Source organism: Sceloporus occidentalis, unplaced genomic scaffold (genome assembly GCF_023333645.1).
Source record: "Sceloporus occidentalis isolate IW3139 unplaced genomic scaffold, rSceOcc1.0.p SCAF_130, whole genome shotgun sequence".
Taxonomy (NCBI): Eukaryota; Metazoa; Chordata; class Lepidosauria; order Squamata; family Phrynosomatidae; genus Sceloporus; species Sceloporus occidentalis.
The window spans coordinates 2,138,849-2,160,713 of record NW_028317110.1 but is presented as its reverse complement, the minus strand read 5'-3'; the positions used below and the strand labels follow the sequence as shown (position 1 = coordinate 2,160,713).

The 21,865-nt window shown below is 41.6% G+C and overlaps 1 protein-coding gene across 1 annotated transcript in view; it reads left to right on the top strand.

The window, feature by feature from the left end:
* Positions 1-21,865, top strand: part of LOC149281586 (ATP-dependent DNA helicase Q5-like) — a 44,593-nt gene that overhangs the window by 7,199 nt on the left and 15,529 nt on the right. The window contains exons 5-11 of the mRNA XM_089499155.1: positions 311-416; positions 834-945; positions 1,355-1,517; positions 4,075-4,157; positions 18,022-18,255; positions 18,383-18,479; positions 18,562-18,592. Coding sequence (XP_089355281.1) covers positions 311-416; positions 834-945; positions 1,355-1,517; positions 4,075-4,157; positions 18,022-18,255; positions 18,383-18,479; positions 18,562-18,592 — 826 coding nt within the window. The remainder of the gene's footprint in view (positions 1-310; positions 417-833; positions 946-1,354; positions 1,518-4,074; positions 4,158-18,021; positions 18,256-18,382; positions 18,480-18,561; positions 18,593-21,865) is intronic.

Here is a 21,865-nt window from a genome sequence, read left to right as displayed (position 1 = left end):
AGATATAAATATAAACTACCAAAAAACTGTAGCCTTCACTAATAAAACTGTCCATTTCATGAATCTGATTTTCTTTTCAGTAGAGAATTAGTGGATACAAGTGGTATTTATAGATTCTATACCTATTATTGTCCAGTAACTGCTAGACAAGGATATAGGTACCAAAGCTGAGTTCAATATTGAGTTTTAATCTTGATGTGAAAGCAAACTCATTTCATGTAAGTAAGAAAAGATCATAAAAGTGATCCAAGCACATTTTCCTGCCCTCGTTTGATTTGATTGAAACTCACAGCATCACCCAATCTCACAGGGTTTCTCAGGCTGTGGGATCGTTTACTGCAGGACCAGAGAAAGTTGTGAAGAGGTGGCTATCCAGCTGTCCCAACGAGGGGTCAAGTCCAAAGCCTATCATGCTGGTGAGTGTGGAACTATACTTTTCCGTATGAGCAAACACATTTACTTATTTGGCCTGCATGAGGCATTGATGGTTTACATGAATAATAGGTCTAGCTGTTAATACTGTGTATTTATCAGCTGAACATATCACCTGCAAGGTTACGCATAAAAAGGCTAATCTTTGTGGTATAACGTTTGGATCCAATTCCTCATTGCAGTGTTTTTCTATTCTGATTATCCAGTATCTTCTGTCACACATGGTGCATGAAGATGGGCTCCAGCTGCTGCACCACCTGGAGAGTATGTTTTGATTCTGCTCCTGTTTTTAGCTTTTAAAGGTGTGAGCAGAATCAGAGCTGTGACAGAGTTATTATATAGAGGATAATTGCGTGCGACAATATATCAGAATGTATAAGCACTTTGTGTTTTGCCACCAGGTCTTAAAGCTGGAGATAGAGTGACGATTCAGAACGAGTGGATGGAGGAGGTTGTTCCAGTTATTGTGGCTACGATTAGTTTTGGAATGGGTGTTGATAAAGCCAATGTAAGGTAAGAACGATAACTCCTCAACTATTTGGCCATTATTACTCCTTTATTGTAACAGTTATTTGGAACCCCTTCAGTAACCCTCCAGGTACCCATTCTTCAAGCATGTACAATACATATCTATGAATACCAAGTAATCAAAAGTTGTTTGTTATATGTGTTACTTTGAGTGCTGTTTATATCCCTGCATTATTCCCGTTTCACGACCTTTACACATTTCCCCAAGCTAGCTCCCTTACAGTTGTATGTGTCTGCATTAAGTGATCCTACTTCTGAAATATACACCTCATAATTCGAGAGCGAGTGCATTAATAGGAAACCCACATTTAAGTAATTTACATTTAAAAATCATTTGTTGTGATGAGCAATGTACTGACTTGAAGTATGACATGCTGCTTGGGTTTGTTGGTAGGTTTGTGGCTCACTGGAACGTTGCCAAGTCAATGGCAGGTTATTACCAGGAGTCAGGGAGAGCCGGCCGTGATGGCAAGCAGTCCTTCTGTCGTCTTTATTACTCCAGAACTGACCGGGACCAAGTGAGCTTCCTCATCAACAAGGAAATCTCACAAGCCCAGGTGAGCGACAGGGTTTTACATTGTATAGTTCTTAGGGGCGCTGATGGAGTTTAGTTGAACAAAGCATATATTATTGTTTCAATAAGTCAGCATAATTGATACTATTACAAAAATACCGTATTTCCCCATGTATAAGACGCACCTTTTTTTAGAAAAATTTGGTGTCTTATACATTGGTGGTAGATTTTTTTTTATTTTTTTTGTTTATCGGAAATAATCATCTGCAGGGGACCTGCTGCTTACCTCTGTGTTGCTCAGCACCGTCTCTTGTTCCGTCGAGGCGACACAGGAACCCAGTGGAGTCACGTGAATGTACATCACATGACTCCGCTCCGTTCCTGTTCCTGTTCGAGCAACGCAGAGGGAAACAGCGGCCCCCACGGAAGTCTGCGAGCGGCACCAGAAGATCTGCAGTTTAGGTAAGGGTGGGGGAGTAAATTAATGAATATATATGTGTGTGTGTGTATGTGTGTGCGTGAGATAGCATGGATGCGTGTGTAGGGGGCACAGGGAGGCTGAAAGTGATGTGCATGTACTGGCTGCCAGTACAATAACTTTATTTAATACATTTTTTTTCAGATTTCGGGCCCCAAAATTAGTGTGCATCTTATACATGGGAGCGTCTTATACATGGGGAAATACGGTAGTTTAAATTGGCTCAAAATGAAGAAAGAAGTTGCAGATATTGCAGATGATCAACAGTCACACAACCTGTCTGAGCCAAACCATAATTCATTCTGCATTTTGCTGATAAAATGTGCAGGATTTTTATTATAGAAAAACTGTAATTGAGCTTACATTGGGGTTTTTTTTAATTTAATTTTTTAAATAATTGTTGCTGCCTTTAGTGTCGAAATTTGGCATGTGTTCCAAATTGCAGCAACTCTGATTTCATTATACACTATATGACCAGAATTATGTTGGCACCTGACCATCACGCCTATATCTTGTTAGACATATCAATCCAAATCCATGGGCTTTAATATGGAGTTGCCCCCTCCACCTCGCAGTTATAACAGCCCCTACTCTTCTGGGATGGGGTTTGGCATGCGTCTCTAGGAATTCGTGCCCATTAAGCCAAAGAGCATTTGAGAGGTCAGTCGCTGATTTTGGACGAGACGGCCTGGCTCACATCTTTCCATTTCATTCCACGTATTTATGAATGGCTGGGCTGTTTCCCTGTTTGAGTAACTGTCCCGTTTTCCTATTTTCTTGTTACTCTGAACATAAATCCTTCACCTTCTGGGTTGAGCTCACAGGCGGTGTAGCTGCAGAAGGTATGTTCTCCCCATACTCCTGGGGAGTGAGTGTCTGCCAAACAGCCCTGTGTTTTATGAATCACTGGTGGTTTATTTGATTATTTATGTACGTGAATGGCCTACCACCTGACCTTTCTATGAATAGAGAATATAGAAATTCCAATCCATTTACTATTTAAGTAATTAATCACAAGTTACAGGCGGTACAGCCCTACCATAGTTTATAGATAGGATTTATATAGATATACCAGTGGATTTTTAACCATTCCTTTGCTGACATCTATCAATTTGTAGGATGACTATTACTTTGATTTTGGTACATTAATTAATTGTTTTAGGGGAATACATCCTCTGCCAACCTTTACAGTAGGCGCTATGCATTCTGTAGAAATTGCTCTCTTGACATCAGCCAAACACAATTTCGTCTTTCAGATAATGAAGCGTGATTTATCAATCTAGAGAGCACATTAACATTGTTCCAGAGCCCAGTGTCGGTGTGCTTTACACCACTCCGGCCTACGCTTGGCATTGTGCATAGCGATCTTTGGCTTTTGTGCAGCTGCTCGGCCATGGAAACCCATTTCATGAAGCTCATGGCATACAGCGCTTGTGCTGATGTTACTTCCAGGCATTTTTGGAACTCTGTAGTAAATGAGGACAGGTGAATTTTACAGGGTCACACACTTCAGCCTTCAGCATCCCTGCTGTCACCGTGCGTGGTCTACTGCTTCATAGCTTCATAGCTGTTGTGACTCCTAGATGCTAGTTACAACTAACTTGTAGCAAAGGTGGCATCTTAGGACAGTGCCATGTTCAAAGTAACTGATGTGCTCAGTACAACGCATTCTATTGCCAATGTTTGTCTATAGAGATGGCTGCTTATGTGCTTAGCAATGGCTGAAGCACCTATACTTAATAAGAGAGGTGCCATCATACTTTAGGTCATATGGTGTATTTAAGTTGGGTTGAATCATTCAGCCCCCTTAGCATATATATATACAGTGCCAAGGACCTTGGGTAGAGAGAGGGAGTATTGCAGTTGATTAGGAGGGTATGCACATCATGCTCTTTCATGGTAAGGCTATCCGTGTCTGTGAAATTACGTTGGGACTTGTCTTCTCAAATAGGGGCAGGTTTTTTTTTAGGACTAGAGTTTTTGATGTTCTACTACTATTTGGTTACACATCTGCAACTGTCTATTTGCCATGGCATGTCAAATGCAAACAGCTCGATACCTTTATTTTTTTATAATGATTTAACAAAGAATGAAATAGAACTGTAAAACTTTAATCCTTTAGGCAAAGAGAAGAGCTTCCAAAGCATCTGATAGAGCTGCCATGGCTGGATTTGAGACAATGGTGAACTTCTGTGAGTCTTTGGGGTGAGTGCCAGTTATGAATTTTCCTAAGCCTAATCTTAGCAGCAGTAGTGCGCATATGCGAATTCCCTCTTGTTTCTGTACCCTGTGTTGAAAATCAATAAACAGGTGTTACTATACTTTTGCAGAACATAAATGTTTTTGTGTGGAGCCGCTTATCCTGTTCTGTAGCAAAAATCAGTAGAGAATGACCCTTGTAAAATAGCCTGGGTTACATTTTTTTAAAGTACCATATTGTCCTGATTATAGGCTGTGCTTATTCCCATAATTTAAATCTTTAAATTGGGGAGCAGCCTATTATCAGGGTTTAGATATTCTCTCTGTCTTCCAACCTTCTCCACCAACCACTGTGTCCCTGTCTCCTTTTCTCCAGAAGCTTTTTTCTTTTGCATTTTCTTGTTCTTCTGACTTCATCCACTTCTCCCCATGTCTTCTTTCTTCGTCCGCTTCTCCATGAATGAGGCCTCCCGGCACACTCCTGTAAAAAGGTGACGCCTCCGGGCACACCCTCTTTCCCGATTGGAGGTAAAGGGGAGGGGCTGTCCTGTGACTCCGATGTGCCAGTATAATACACACAGATTCACAGAGAAAGAGAATCGTTTTTACTGAAGTGCTGCGGTAGGCCTGGTTAACAGAGAAGCGACGAAGCAAGAAGACACTTGGAGAAGCGGAAGACAGAAGAGGCAACAAAAGAAGCAGAGTTGCGTGAAATGAGACAAGAACATGGAAGCTGTTGGCAGAGACATTGAGAGGGTGAGTATGAGAATTGTTGAGAGATTGGGAAAATACTCTTTTAAACTTCAGATAATGTGCTTTTTTATTAAATTTTATATAAACTATAGGGGTACGGCCAATATTAGGAATGTATATACTTTGGTAGGTTGGATTTGGAATCTGTGAACGCTAATAAGGGTAGAGTCTGAAACATAAACGCTGCCCTTGGTCTGAGACAAATAGGGAAAATCTACGCTGTCCCTTCTCAACAAATTTGAAAAAAATATATAGCGTATTTGCTCGATTAGAGGTCGATTCTGATTTTTAGACAACCCCCCCAAAATTTGAATATTATTTTAGAAAAAAAAAAGAAAAAGACTACCCTATAGGAAAAAAGTTTTACTAGCAAATATGAAATCACATGTAAATGCATGTAAATGTATTTTATTTCCTTTTATTTGCCAACCTGCCCCACAGCTTGCTATTCTGTCCCCCCTGATATGCCTTATACCCCCTATATGCCACTCTGTCCCCTTGATATGCCTTATACCCCTATATGCCACTCTGCCCCCCAGATATGCCTTATTCCCCCCTATATGCCCCTCCCCGACTTACCGATGCATCCCTAGACTTGTCCCCCGTGCTCCAGACTCCCTGGTGTCTAATGGGGCAGCCAGTGGACGTCTGCGCAATGCGCAGACAACCTTCGCTGCTGCTCTATGACTGAGCACCGGAAGGTCAAGTCACGCCAGTGCTCTTTCATAGAAGCTCCAGTGGAAGTGTCGGGTAGCAGCAGAGGTTGTCTGACGTTGTCAGACGTTCACTTGCTGCCAGAGAGGAGGATCCAGGTCCCCTGCAGTGCTGCGGGTGATCTGGATCTTAGTCTTAGTTAGGTGTCTGGGCAGACCAGCGGTTAACATCTGCGCAATACGCGTAGGCAACCTCTGCTGCCGGCACTTCATGGTGGAGAACCGGAAGGTTATGTCATGCCGGCGCTCCACCATAGGCGGAAGTTCCGGCAGCAGAGGTCATCGCGCAGACGTCCACGGCAGCCAGAGAGAAGGATCCAGGTCCCTGCAGCGCTGTGGATAAATGAAAATGGAACAAAAACACCCACAGGCTGCACCCCCACTTTAAAGGCCTAAAGTGCAGGAAAAAAGTGTGGTCTATATTCGGGCCAATACGGTAAATGAAAATACGAGCCATATGTGGTGTTTCCAAAAATAGGACAAATACCTAAATACATGTTTGGAGGTTGTTTCCCCATCTGCACTGGTTAGATTAAGTTTTTATAGGTGAAACTGAAAATATTTCCTTTTTTTCTTAATTTCTCCCACATTTTTAGATATTTTCCATACTAAATGATGGCTTATATAATTATTATTTCAAAAGGAAGCCCTACTTGTGCTGAAAAAAACAATATATGATTTGTGTGGGTGCACTAATAGAGAATTTACAGTTGAAGAAAGACAGCAAGAACACAAAAACGGCTCTGGTCTTTTAGCGCAAACGTCATAAACCCCCCCCCCCAGTCCTGAAGGGGTTAAAGGGCATACTTCTACTATAGTTAAATAAAATTTCTGGTTTACCATTCATCTTACAGACCACACTGTGGCACTGTTTATCTAAAATACAAAATGCTGTTGCTAGAAATTAGGAAAATAGGAAATAAGAAATGTTTGTGTATCATTTATAAGCCCAAATTTTAGCTACCAGTTTGGTATCTTTAGGAAATGGGAAGGGAACCGTCTATATAGATTAAAATAAGATGTTTGAAAATGTGTTATGGGTTCTCGCTCCAGGGATTTGTTTTTTCTAGGGCGGGGTCAGAATGGCATATCTGGGGGTATAAGTCATATGAGGGGGCACAGTGGCATATAGGGGTATAAGGCATATAAGGTGGGCATAAGGCATATTAGAGGGGCGGAGTGCCATATAGGGGGGCACAGTGGCATATAGGGATTATAAGGCATATCTGGGGGACAGTGTGGCAAGCCTGGGGTCAGATATGCATAATTAAGGGGCAGGTTGGCAAATAAAAGGAAATAAAAAAAGAAATGCATTTTTCTCAATCATAGTTTTTATTAAATATGAAAAAATAGTTTACATGTGAATTCATATTTAAAAAAGTGTTTTACGTATTAAAACCTAGTTTGAGAAATATTGTGTTTGTGTTCTTGTTCCTTTAAAATATAGATTTTATGTCAGTAAAATAAGAAGGCGATTAGAGAAACGCCATTGTGATAGAGATAAGTGTTGTGTGCACAATCTGCTGTTTTTTAACACCCGGTTTGTTCATTAACCCCTTAATGACAATTGATGGTCCGGGCACGTCACCTGAAAACAAAGGGTTTATGAAAATTGACGTGCCAGGACCTTGATGACTTCAAACGGTTGCAGAAAGCGATCTATGTTCAGTTTCTGCACCCAAATGGTGTTGCTGTAATGTCTCGATGTCGAGGCATTCAGCGACACTGCGATCGGCATCAGGGGCCGTGTCTAGGCCCTCCCCGAGACGCCAATGTCCGCCATACACGAGGCATTCAGCGACACCGAACTCCCACTCCAGGACAGCCGTGACCGCTCCGGAGCGGTCACAACCGCCACTGTGAGTGTTTTTGCCCCAAATGTGGCCTTTTAGCCTGACAAAAACCCTGACAATCCCATGTATGGGGGATCACTGTACTCAGGAGATGTTGCTGAACACATATTGGGGTGTCGTGTGACAGCGGCATATACCAGGAGCTGTAAATTCATACACAAAAAAATACTACTGCAAACTTTGAAAAAATGCTGGTGGTAAAATGTGTGCATGCAAAGAGTTAAATTACCAGCATTTGAAATACCCGGGGCGTCTAGTTTTCAAAAATATATGGTTTTATTGGGGCACACTGAAATGGCCAAGCTCAAAGATGTACCAAATAGGGCATGGGCACCAAATGTCAAAGTTTTACATTGAAAAATGCACATGCCCCAAATGTGGCCTTTTAGCCCCCCTAAAACCCAACAAACCCATGCATGGGGTATCACTGTACTCGGGAGATGTTGCTGAACACATATTGGGGTGTTTTATGACAGTGACATATACCAATACCTGTTAATTCATACCTGAAAGAAAAAACAAACGCAAAAAATTGACTACCACAAAGTCTGACAAAGACTGGTGGTAGATTTAGTGCATGGAAAGAGTTAAAATACCAGCATTTGAAATACCCTGGGGTGTCTAGTTTTCAAAAAATATATGGTTTGATGGGGTAAATTGCATTGGCTGGCTTCAAAGATACCCGAAATAGCACAAGGGGGGAAGAATTACCAGATTTTGAAAAAATGGTTTTGAAAAAGCTGTTTTTAGTATGTTTTAATAAGAATTTTATACTCACACTTTTGTGTTGTGAATATATATATGAGCATGTATATCAGCTAGCAAATGTATTTATAACATGTTACTTAACTGACATTTGCAGTTATGGTATGCAAACATGTTCACAAAACAGGTCTACTTCTTATACAGAAAAAATATTGTTTGTCCTAGCTGAACTGCTAATAAATGAAAAGTTATGGAGTTGTGGCATTTTATACTTATCTGAACACAAACACCCTTTTGCATCTGAAAAATATGCAATTTATCAGCGAGTAATGAAAGTTTTGTGTGGCAGGCTCACTTTAATCAATAAATAACCTCTTGCGTTCTAAAATTCAGTTAGGTGAATGAGTAAGTGACCCTGCCGTTAGTCAGTCAGTAGGTGAAAGATTAACATCATTATGGTTAATGAGCAATGCACCGAGTATTGACGTACACTCACCCAACTTTTAAAATATTGACAGTCTAATAGCTCAGCCTCATTGTCATTCACGCAAAACCATTTTGAGAAGTTTATTGGAGCTCATTCCCTCACCTATATTCTGCAAGTGTAAGGATACAATTACAGGTCCCTTAAAATACTTCCCCTACACTTTGATTCCTCTCTAGCCAAAAGGACACATAAATAATAAAAACCTACCCATTTTGTTTTTTAAACTTTTAAACACCTGCTTACTTCTTGCCATGTGACATGCCTGACTTCATTGTACAAAATCAAAAAGAATGTAACTAGATCATGGTCCACCATGCCAACACTTCCTCGGTGGGGTTACGAGGAATTCATCTGCCTGGTGGTGCTTTATAACTTACTATCCTAATTTTATCCATTGGAAAGTGTTCAGCTGCACCCAGCAATGCAATGACCTGACCAGCCATAATGTTTTATAGCCTGTCGTATTTTAGCATTGCGTTAGTGCTAAAAAGAAGGACCTCAAGAAGGACCACTCCACGCTCTGTTTCCTTCATTTAAAATATGCTGTATGAGTTCATGTGACTGCTGCTTTCACCAAACCCATTACTATGTACCAACTGGCAATGCACATATCTGACTACTACTCACCATGAGTACAGTTACAATGATTGGCCTATAGTTTCGACACAAGTAGAACACATTTCTACTCTGCATTGCTGTGCTGGTTCTTCTATGGTTTCCCTTCAGTCCTTTTTTCTTAATATTATGTATATTTATCGCATGGCTATTTTATCTCTGTTAAAGAGATAAATAGTGTTTTTTTTCTAGATGACTATTTCTTCATATTAAATGTTTAATGGAGCGTGATCACCCCCTGCCACAGAGAAAGGCTATAGAAAAGTCAAGGGCAGATGAGATACTTGCCTCAGATTAACAATGAAAAAGGCTTTGGGGAGAACCAGTATTGTAGGCAGAAATCTACGTAATATCCACTACTGTTAAATTATTATGGCAGGGTGACATGTGAGCTGTATTATGTCACAGCCTGTACATAATATGTACAATAAACTCTTTTGGCACAAGGGTACACCCTCTAACAAGAACATACATGCCTCGCAGAAGAGCCAGTGAATGGCTCCTCTGCTACTATTAAGTCTCCTGCTTTGTCTACACCCTTACAGAAGAGTCACTGTAAAGTTGGCATATTGTAGGGTGACTGGTTCTCCAACCTGCTGATGATGCTTAAGCTGTAATTTCACCTGCGGGTGCTCCGTGGGAACGCGCTCTGCAAACAGGTCAAGTGACATTAACCCATTTTATCATAAACACAATGTACCAGAACACGTTCTGTCAGATGATGTATGAAAGAATGAATAAACTGTAGCAAAAGCTAACCCGTCTCCATGATATTCTATTGATACATACATTAGAAGGAGCAGAGATTTTCCTTCCTTACAGGTGACATTTAAATCGTCAAACGCTAGTATGCTCCAGTTCAACATGGATGTTTTAATAATTTATGTACTGAACTGATAATTTGAGCATATTTTTAAAGTCCCATATTGCTTTAATGACTAATAACTTTACATTGCCTGCTTTTAGCTAGGAACTAAGACTGACCCTGTGTGGTGTGTATTCAAACCAGTGAAGGTTGTTGAAAGTCTGTTTACACATTTAGTTATTATACAGGAAAAGCTCAGATCTTCTTGTTGGAGAAACTTTCCAGTGTTTGGCCTTCATAATGAGAGTTAAATCCACACCTCTCCCTATGAATGGAAATCCAAAGTGTTTTGCACAGAAATGATACTTATTTTCCCTGGCGCTGTGTCTTGGCAGCTGGGGCTGCAGGTACCATTGTGTATGCGCCAAGATCGTTCAGGGTTTGAACCAAACTGTGACCCATTTTGGGCCCTATGTAACAGGATAGCCTACCAGATAATGAAGGGACCAAGCAGCTCTGCAGTTTATGTAGTAACAATTCTCCGAGATCATCTGGCAAGACTCTTGCTTTAAGCTACAAAGATGCCCTTATTCTAAAACCAAGAGTTTCATAGTTTTTATTAAAAAGAGAAAAATATTTACTAGACCCCCTACATCACAGGTAGTGATATCTACTTTTTGGTATGAGCTCCAAAAGAAACGACATTTTATACATAAGTTATACAACATTTAGCATGTTTGAGAAGGCTGCACAATCACAATAAGATATGATTGGCTTTCTTTTGTATTAGTTTGTTTTGCATGTAATGCAGTTAATCTGTTTTTTTTTTAAATCTGTTTTCCATTATACATGTAAAAATATCTTAAGGCACATAAAGGCGAAGCAAGTATTTGCTTTAAAACCACAGACCAACATTCAAATTCGTCAACATCTTGACTTCTTTGGTTAGCTGCATATTCAGGCATACTAGGGTAAAATATTAATCCTTATTGTATGCTTGGTCCTGTAATATTGACTGAAAGTAAAGAACATATATGGCATTCGAGGCCCTTTAATCTTTTGCACTTTAAATACCATTGATTTATTTTACATTACATTGCCGATTTTTGACCCACCAGTAACAAAATTTCCATATAACATATATTATATATTTTATACTGTTTTTTATGACCTCTGCAGATTTATTTAAAAAAAAAAAAAGCTTTGAGTACGACATTCTAAGTTCATGGAGACCTAAGAAATGTATATTTTGCTCACTTTACATTTCAAACACTGGACACCATTCAGCAGTCCCTTTTTGAGCCTAGTTTCATGTGCTTATATAGGGTCAGATGACTACGGATTTTATAGGAAGAAATTCTGATGTTGATTGTACGTGTGTTAATATTATATCGGGTATGTACGTGTTTTCTTCTTCAGGTATCTGATCTGTGTTTCTTTTTTTGGTTCACTTTGTCCTAAAATGGACGCAAAATAATGTATTAATCCCTGAGAGTTAACAAATTCTGTGTGTTTTCTGTCGTCCATCAGTGCAGAGATAATATTGTCCTTGAAATCAGGAGATTATATGACGTGTCTTCAGTGCAGAATTATTTCAGTTCAAATTATTCTGGGCAGTGTTTAAAACAATCAGTCCATTGATTTACCTGTAGTTATTGGCTTTATCCTGCCCAGATAATAATATCCTTCAGTTGAGTCCTCGTTCCTCTGTACCCAGTTCTTTAGGCCAAGCCAGGACAAGAACAATCTTGGCAGCAAAGCACGGTTCCATAAATGGTTCAGCAGGATATAAAAGTGCATTCGCTTGGTATAAGAAGGCGTATTTGTCTTGTTGATGTATTGATAAAGTGTGTGCAGTCCGTGGATACATGTTGTCATATCCCAGGATTTGGCTTGACCCTGTGTCTCTTACTTATGCAGCAGTGAGAACATGCCACGGCTACCATCAGCAACACCACTCCTGTGTATAAGAGAAGATGCGTAACATTACTTAGAAACTATCCAAACCTCCAAAAGTGCTGCATTAACCACAATTGTGTAGATCAAATACCATATCCAGAAGAACATATTATAAATGTTAAAGGGACAGTCATGATAGGACAGTTGCATTAACTAAATCTACTTCATCAAGTTGTATTGAGTGTTTCATTGTGAATTGGTTTGTGGAGACCCTTCACTCTTCCAGCTTTTTGTAGGAGTTTGCTCCACTGAAAGACAAAATCTGAGTATTGCTGCCTCTAAGTAATATAAGATTTCCCTGGAAGATCTGAGTGTGATTCTGTGGAAAGGTTTTGTGACAACCAAAGGTCACAAGAATCTAGATGGTGAACAAGTCTGTACAGTCTGCAAATCCCAAGCATTACGTTTGTTTAAATTCTGATTAAATGCTGTATGTTTATAGTAGGACAATTTAAACTGGAATTATATATTTTTACAAATGGAATTTGCTTTTACTGGCGTTATTGGTTATGTGTGATTTGTCTTGGATACAATTGCGTACAACTGAATAGAGTTCATGAATAGAACGGAGCCTTGAAAAAGTTTGTAGGGATGAACAATCATTATGGTGGCCCACTAAAAGCTGTCATGAACTATTGATTTTTTTCAATCATCTTTCTGGTGCATTGAAAAAAAAGACCTTGGTCAATAACAGAGAGAGGCTGACAAAAGGAGAATATGTGACAAGAACGCTCAGTTCAGGTATAAGTGCAATCTTTGCTCAGGGTGTGAAGAGTGGATAGAGGATTGTACCTGCCACTGACCCTATGCGTTAAGTGATGTGAAATACATGGGAATGATCCTTTTATACCGCACCTTAGCTTGATACTCACCAATGAATATTAGGATGATAACAAATGATATGATTTCCACTGTATCTGCCTGTGGCATCTGCTTTAGCTTCCATAAAAGCCTTTCCCCCATGTGCTGTATTTCGCCCTGCAGGGCTTGTGAAGACATGGTCAAATCCAAAACAAGGACCAGCTGTATGGAGACAATATGACAGTTCAGGCCAAAGTTAGTGTAGTGACAGCTGCAAAAATGGAGCCTCGTCATGAGAGGGACCAGCAGTGCATTGGGGATTATTCAATAAAGAGGGGAGCTGGCAGGAGAGTTGCAGTTTTACCTCTCTGACTGCACTATACATAATGAAGGGCCAACCGCAGGGAGCTTCAGCTTCAAGAATAGTTTGCATGCCCCTGAATGAAACGTATCATGTCTCTGATTGAAATATTCATTATGTATGACCTATTCAGCCATTCTTGCAGAGAAATTTGCTATGCGTAATACATTCAGAATTTGAAAGAACTCTGATTCAAACTGTCTTGCCAACTCTCATTTTAGTGAATAAACTCTATTGTCTTTCTATAACTTTTTTCATTCAGTTCTATTCAGCATGCCCTACCAACAGCCCTCATGTTTGTAATTCTCAGAAGAACTGCTACTATTTTGTAAAATAGTTCAGCACATACCGGTAGTTCTGCTCCTTGAACACACTGATAGAAGAAAAGAACATTCTTACGTCAAACGGCACACGTTACTACGACATATAGAACATAACACCAAGTAGTAGGTGTGTGTTTTCCTGTATTAGTTGTAGGTTTTCTTTAAGATACTGAATTTAGTGGATTATGGAAGTAACCTTTGAAAAGATGTATACGCCTTTAGAACTATAAATCTGATGTAAGACAACTGTAAAGATACGAGACAAGTTCACAGCTCTGAAAGCAATGCTTATTCGCAAAACCCAATTGAACTGATCATATATGCTTCTGTTCAAAAGTTTGGGTTTACATAGAAATGTCTTTGTTTTTGGAAGAAAAGCCATTTTTGTCCATTAAAATAACATTAAATGAATCAGAAATACAGTGTAGACATTGTTAATGTTGTAAATGTAGATGGAAGCAAATAGTTTTTAATGGAATATCGTCGGATATTTGCCAGTTGCCTGGCTAGAACAATTTATTGATATTTTTTCATGTGCGACTCGTTTTAATGTTTGCGTACATTCTTGCTTCACTGGGAGGATCTGGCCAGACCTATAAACAATGTTATGTCATATAATAACATGTTTTCTATTTGTACACAGCATTTCATTGTTGGGCGCACTTTGTTTATGCTGTAGTCGCTTACGTTTCATGGATCCTGCAGGATATTAGTGGTTTTGGTAGTTCAACAACATTTTGAAGGCTGCAGCCACTCAGATTTGCTTTTTAAATCCACTGAGAAGATCAGTCTTACTACAAGAAGTGTCTTCTACATCTTATAGTACTCCACTTACCAATTCTCTATTCCCCAAATCCAGCCCCAACCTATTATTCTTCTGCCTCATTAACTACATCTCTGCCAGTCTCTTGTCTTTCATTGCAGTCCAGTCTTTTTCCCTATAACAGTAATCCTTCCACTGCCAGTATTGCAACTATTAAGGGGAATGTTGGCTGGGACAATCATTTTTTCCCCTGTTTTAATATTTTCTCTTTTTTTCCCTCTCCAAACAAACACCCTTTAGCCTATTTGTGCTTGTTGATATTTTGTTGTTCTCTGGAATCTACTTTTTCTCCTTCACTCCCTCTCGATGAAGCAATGTTATGGTTTAAATGCCTCAGTGCCTCAAGGTAGGGCAGGGAATTAATTGTTAATTGTTGCCACCCTGTGTTGTACTAATACACAATAGCTTTCATGGCGATTTTCTGTATTTTTCATTTACGATAGTGATTGTTGAATGGTAGCATTCAGGCTTATCAAGGATACATTGCACACACATCACATGAGCTGAAAAAGACAATGGTTTTCAGAAGTCTGCAGTAAGTAACAAAACATTTGTGTTTTAGCAGTGAGCTATAGTGAATTATTGCACTTTGTCTACTTGCACCTGTTTCTTGTTTAATGATATCCTGCATAACCGTACTGTGCAGCTGCTCTGAGCGGACGCCTTCAGCACAAACGTACCGTGCTCTACTCATATCTCTGTTTAATAATAATATTATTATGTCTATGTACTTACTGTGGAAGTCCAAACTTAAATGGTCATTCTGGCAACCCAAGCCTAAATCGTTTCCCCTTTTTTTAAGAACCATGTCTCTGTTTGTAAGGATGCGTGCCGTCTGAAACACCAAATAATATGTACAGCATTTTAAAAATTAAATACGCTGAGCCACGACATCTACAACAACGCTACATTTATTGTGCAGGCGGCCGATCTGTTGTTAATGAACCAGATTATTATTAACTAATGGTTTGTTATTTGACTCTCTGTCCCAGATGTGTGTACGAAGGAATATTATTAAATAAGAGCGTACTAATAACAATAATGGTTATAAAGCATGTTAGGAGCACACGCCAGGTCTTACCCTTTCCTGCAGTTTGTTGTGCTCCTCTGAAACTGTTATGTCTCCCGGCTTTTCTTTCACCCCATGCAGCCCTCAGTTGACTGGTGTGCTCCTCTGACAGCTGCCCTAAACGTTCTCCGAGCTCCTTTGGTTGTCCTGGAGATGGGAGGTTTTATATTACAGGCTCTCCTCAAAGGGGTGGGAAGTAAGGGTTTGTGCCGGGGTGTGGAGGAACGAGAGGGGAAATAGAAGAGAACCACTGGCTCTGTGCTCTTGAGAGTTGTGATGAGATTCCTAATTTCACCCTGGACATTCTATCTTCTTTGATTACTGGAGAGACCTCTCTATGGTCATGCTATACTCTCGTATATTGCTTACAATCGAACGATCCACTTTATGTCTCTATAGAAAGCTTGAGCTGGGTAGTCATTGCCTACCCTCAAGAGTGAACAAATCTGGGCTTTCAGACTCGTGAGCACTGTTTGTGGAACGCTTTAATGGTGTGGCTTTGCCAAGGCTGCTTCTTGCACATAGACGTTTCTTGTCTGGGTAATGCCACGCTGCCTCTGAAAGGAGCTTTTCTTTGGTTTGAAAACTGAGACTCAAAGCTCGTCTCCTGCGAGGACTCGTAGTGAAAGGCACCATTGTGGATGCTGTTCATGGATGGCAGCCACTCACTCTGGAAGTTCTGCGTCATTACGATTGGTATATCGGTCCATACTAATAAAATGTTCTTTTAAAAAGGGATTATGATTATCAGTTTAGGTTCCATCAGTCCCTTTACCCCGGCATGGCAATATATATATATATATACAAGCTAAATAAAACACCATATTGCACCAGTACCAATAAATCAATCTGCATTCTAGTAATTATATACTAGTAAAAAACACACGTTTAGATTTTAGAACTATGATGAATGAGTGTGACTGAAGATTACAGCCCAGGATTAACTAATTCAAGGCTTCCTGACCAGAATATAAAATACAGCCAGCAGTACGGATTTTAGGATTTCATGCATACGGTTGGGTTTATAAATATAGTTATTCTCACCTTTGCTTAAAAGCAGAGACCTGTTTATATTTAATAGTGCAGTATAGTTCATTATCCAAGCACAAAATTTGTATTGGAGACCCACTTTGTCTGTGCCCTGCGGACCACCATCTTAACTTCCTGCACCCAGGATACGAGTCAATTTTCTTCTTCATTAAGTTCTGGCGTAGAGTGCTTTATAGATAGGAAAACCCATGGCCGAGGCAATGTCAGACACCCAGTCAAGCCATTCAGAACCATTGCATTGTTGTGAAAAATATGCGCAATGACAATCAATATTAAATAAGAATAAAGAATAAGTCCCATGGGCGTAAAGTCAAGTCATGTATACAATAATGTAGACCTGACAGATACCATTGTTCTCTTTGCCTCATGCAACTACACACTCAGTAGATTCTTTATGGCCATACCTGGGATCTTTTAGGCTCTGGTTCCCCAGAGGTCCCCCTTGCAGGATGCGCCCAGGACTGCCCGCTGACATCAATGGGTGTTCCTGCTGAGGTTGGTGGGCCTTCCTGCTGATGACAGCGGGCATGATGTTGGACCCCCCCCCATTTCTGGGGGAAATGGAAGAGGAGTGGAACGTGTCGGGCCCCTGCGACCCAGAGGATTCAGGTGTCAACCTGGAGAACCAGATAAGCGGCCCTTCTCCCAGAGTCTTCTAGGCATGTTTATGGCGGTTGCTAATGAAGTCTATTCCTCCATTGCCTTACAATAGCCAGAGTTTATGGCTGGGTAATTATGATCGAGGCATTGTATTGTTTAACATGACCAGTACCATAAAGAGTCAGAGAGTTTGCATAGTATATTGAGCTAAGATAAAAGAGCTTAGAACACATGGCAAGTATACAGCTGCAGGAAAACATAGAAAGCAACGGCAGATAAAAACCATTCGGCCAATCCGGTCTGCCCAACCTCTGAAAACATATGCAAAAACTAGGACTTTTTTTACAAACAAAATGGAAATCCCCCTTTAAATGTATATTTGACACTAAAAAAGCTGTTTGGCTTAAATGAAACGTACTTAGCAATTGTATCAGTACAGAGTGTTTTGTTACACTTTGGAGAGAAGTGAATCCAGTGACAATACCTGTTATTGTGTGGTGATCTAAGTGCATTTTATTCATATTACATCACAAAACCTCTGTGCTTTCTATTTGTCACTTGCTGTGTGTTTCCTTCCCCCATATCTAACGTCTGGTTTGCCAGTGATGACACATGCAGTCAATCAAGAAATAAGCCTATTCATTACATACCATGTCTTAGTATAATTTAGGAATGAGTTGCTTAGGATTTTGTTCTCATTTGCTTTTTTTCTCACTCCCTGCTTTGGAGATAACAAGAAAACAGAGTGTGTGAAAGCCTCCAATAGAATATCTGTAGCCAAGGACACTGAGGATGTCAGTGTGACCCTTTAGGGCTGCGTCATTGCTGTAATAAAGCTGTTATTTATGCATGTAGACAGAATAAAATCATTAAAACAAACATTTGTTCTCAATATTGAAGCCATTGACTGTTGAACAGATAGACCAACCTGTGATCTATTCCTTTGTATTTAGGTGTCGTCACGCTATTATTGCATCTTATTTTGGGGACGAGCGGCCGCTGTGTAATAAGGCCTGTGACTGCTGTAAGAACCCACTGGCGGTGAAGCGCCAGCTAGAGCATTTGCAGGGTCTGCTCCTGAGTGGCAAAAGCAGGACTTGCATCCAGCAGCCTGACAAACCAACTGGACCATTTGGATACGACAGAGAGCTTTATGAGGGAGGGAAGAAGGGCTACGGGTTTGCCAGGTGAGTAAAGAGGACATACACAATATTCCGTAGCTAAGTTTTCTATGTTTTCATGAATTGCATTGAAACAAGTATTTGTCATTATTATCTTCCTCTGGGTATTCTTGCTGATTCGCCATCTCTGTAGTTGTGATGACAGTTATGAAGGGGGCCAGGCAGACAACAAAGACGATCACAAACGAGAGTGGAACAGCTTCTACCAGAAACAGATGAATCTGCGTAAGGTTAGCTTGGTATCCGTGGCTTTGTTACACCTGCTACTTGGTGTCTAAGCCAATCTTACTAAAGTGTTTTTTTTTATTGCAGAGTAAGCAGCTGGAAGAGTTCATACCGCCAGGTAAGCGTGGTTAAGTTGCATCTTTGTAGTATTAAGGTAAATGGGTTCCATATGAAGATTCAACATCTTCCGTGAATATGTTGGTCCACTTAAATGTATTATCAACTTGCATGGACATTATATGTATATTAATAAGTATCACCTTGCCAGGTTTAATCCCTTCCTGACTAGGGTCTTTCACACACTAATGACTGGAACTTTCTTTTTATTTACCATGTGTTTGTTCAATCCTCCTCTGTCACCACCTCCTTTGGTCTTGGACCGTGGACCACCTCTCCCACTGAAAATCGACCTGGTGTTCACCCACTTTTGCACATCTCCAATACATAAAAATCCACCACAGACCTAAAGAAACCTTTGTGACCTTAATAGTCTACAAGTATAAAACAGTGTCTCTCCTTTGCAATTACTTCTCCTGCCCTGATGTTTTTTGTAAATATAATTTTTATTAGTTTTCAAGGAACAACAGAAGAACAGGGAAAAAGGGAGAGGGCAAAAAGGGAAATAGGGAGGATGAGTACAGGTGGATAGGACGGACGGGAGGAGGGCACAAGGAGATAAAACTGGGCACAAATACCCGACGCAGCGGGCAAAGGCAATACAAAATCAAATGTAACACCGGCACCTGGACAGCCATGTAGACACAGCGGTCCGTACAGAATGGGAATATCAGAACATGAGCAAACAAGAAACGGTGGCGCCCAGGTAAATAAAGGCGGTGTGATAAGGCAAATTACACAGGACAAGTAGACCTCCCCACCACCCACCCGGGAGGGAAAAAGGAATCAGGGTAAGGAACCAGAGGGAAGAGCAAGAGGGAAAAAAGGAGACAAACACACAGACAAGACACCAGGGAGAGAGAGAGAGAGAAAGGGGAAAAGAAAAAAAAAAAAAAGGAAACAAACCACACACACAGGGACGGAGGTCCCACCCAGCACCCAGCAGCTCACAACACAAAATGGCGGTATCACTGCCGCAGGAGAGATTTAGTAAGAGGGTCCGCCAAAAACGAGAGCCAGTGAAACCACGTCCGGAGATATTGTGCATGACGGTCCTCGGATTGCAGCACCAGCTCTTCAAACACCCTGACTGACTCGACCCGTTCGATTCATTCGCGAAAGGAGGGCGGAGAAGCGTCCTTCCAGTGGAGCGGGATAAGCGACCGTGCAGCAGATAGTAAATGACGGGTCACCGACTTTTTGAAGCCAGCCATGGACTGAGTGGTATGACTGAGCAAGTAAAAACTAGGTAGGAACGGTGGAGGGTCGTCTGAAAGGCGTTGAACCGTCTCATGGACACTCGACCAGAACTGAGCAATCTTAGAACAGTCCCACCAGATATGGAGTAGAGTACCAGGAGCAACACCACAGCGCCAGCACTTGTCGGAGGAGTCGGGGAAAGCTCTATGGAGCGCCACAGGCGTCATGTACCAGTGGGTAAGGAGTTTGTAGGAAGTCTCCTGCGCCTTCGTTTGTCTGGAGCACTTGTGGGTCAGAAGAAAAATCTTGTCCCAATCAGACTGGTCCAGCGTAATGCGCAACATCTGTTCCCAGAGACTTTGAAAACGTAATGGCTCGGCTCTCGGGTGCTGAATTATGAGTTGGTAAACTAGGGAAACACCATGTGCCGGGAGCTCAGATGTGGTGCACAGTGATTCAAAACGAGTAGGAGCCCTAGCGGGCGAGCCGGGCCCCAGGAGGGACGAGAAATAACCGGACAGCTGACTGAAAGCGTTCCAGGAGGGAAGGCCCCGAGTCGCCGCATATGTCTGCCAGGGAGCGCAGACGATGTCCATCAAGAAACATAGAGAGCGGGACGTAATCCGACAAGGCCGTCCGCAAGTAAGGGCCCGGTGCCTGCCCCGGGGGAAAATCAGGGGTTGTTGCGCAGTGGCAGCAGTGGTGATGGGTAGGATGTCAGACTCAAATTAACATGGAGAGAATGCAGGACTCGTAACGACGCGGATATCAAGGGGTGAGCCCGAGCAAGGTCCCGGGAGTGATGCCGCTGCAGCCACGGGAGGTGACCAACAGGGATGCCCAGGAGCGACGACTCCATAGCTATCCACAATTTGTGCAAGGGACCATGTGCCCACTCCAGGATCCTCAAAAGATGGCAGGCGTGATAGTAAGTACGGGACACGGCAGGCCCATCCCCCCACAGGACTTAGGGAGGACTAACGTAGAGAATCTATTCCTGGGCCTCCTGTTAGCCCACACAAAGCGAAGGAACATGGTCTTGAGAGAAGCAAAAAAGGACGGGGGTAGCTGAATGGGAATCGTCTGAAACAGGTAAAGAATCCTGGGCATCACATTCATCTTCAGGGCACCAATCCGCCCAAACCAGGACAAATACTGCGGGGACCAGCGGGACAGATCGCGTTGCAGGGCAGCCAATAGTGGAGGAAAGTTGCTGGCGTACATACGAGACAAGTCACTTGTGAGCCAGACGCCCAGATACTTCAGTTGACCGGCAGCCCACTTGAAGGGAAAAGTAGACATCAACCAGCTGCCCTCAGACTGTGGCAGAGAAACATTGAGTATCTCCGACTTGGTAGAATTAATCTTAAAGTTCGAGAGCCTCCCATAGAGCCGAAACTCCTTAATGATGTTAGGAAGAGAAACCCTCGGAGCAGTCACGGCAAAAAGCAAGTCGTCCGCATAACCAAGCACCTTATGATGCGTTCCCCCCAACTCCTGCCCTGATGTTGTCAGATTAATGTATAACCACATGCTAGTCCTAGATGAGGTTGGTCCTGAAGTTGTTCGCCAGCCCTAGGTCTTCCATACCACTCTGACCCCCACCTCGAAAGGTACTCCTGCACTACAAGGCATCTTTGGAGAAAATCACATCTATGGTATCTCACAAGAGTGAGTACACCCCTCACATTTTTGTAAATATTTTAGTATATCTTTTCATGTGACAACACTGAAGAAATGACACTCTGCTACAATGTAAAGTAGTGAGTGTACAGCCTGTATAACTGTACATTTGCTTCCCCTCAAAATAACTCAACACACAGACATTAATGTCTAAACCTTGGCAACAAAAGTGAGTACATCCTTAAGTGGAAATGTCCAAATTGGGGCCAAAGTGTCAATATTTTGTGTGGCCACCATTATTTTCCAGCACTGCCTTAACCCTCTTGGGCATGGAGTTCACCAGAGCTTCACAGGTTGCCACTCCTCCATGATGACATCACGGAGCGGGTGGATGTCAGAGACCTTGCACTCCCCTGTTTGAGGATGCCCCACAGATGCTCAATAGGGTTTA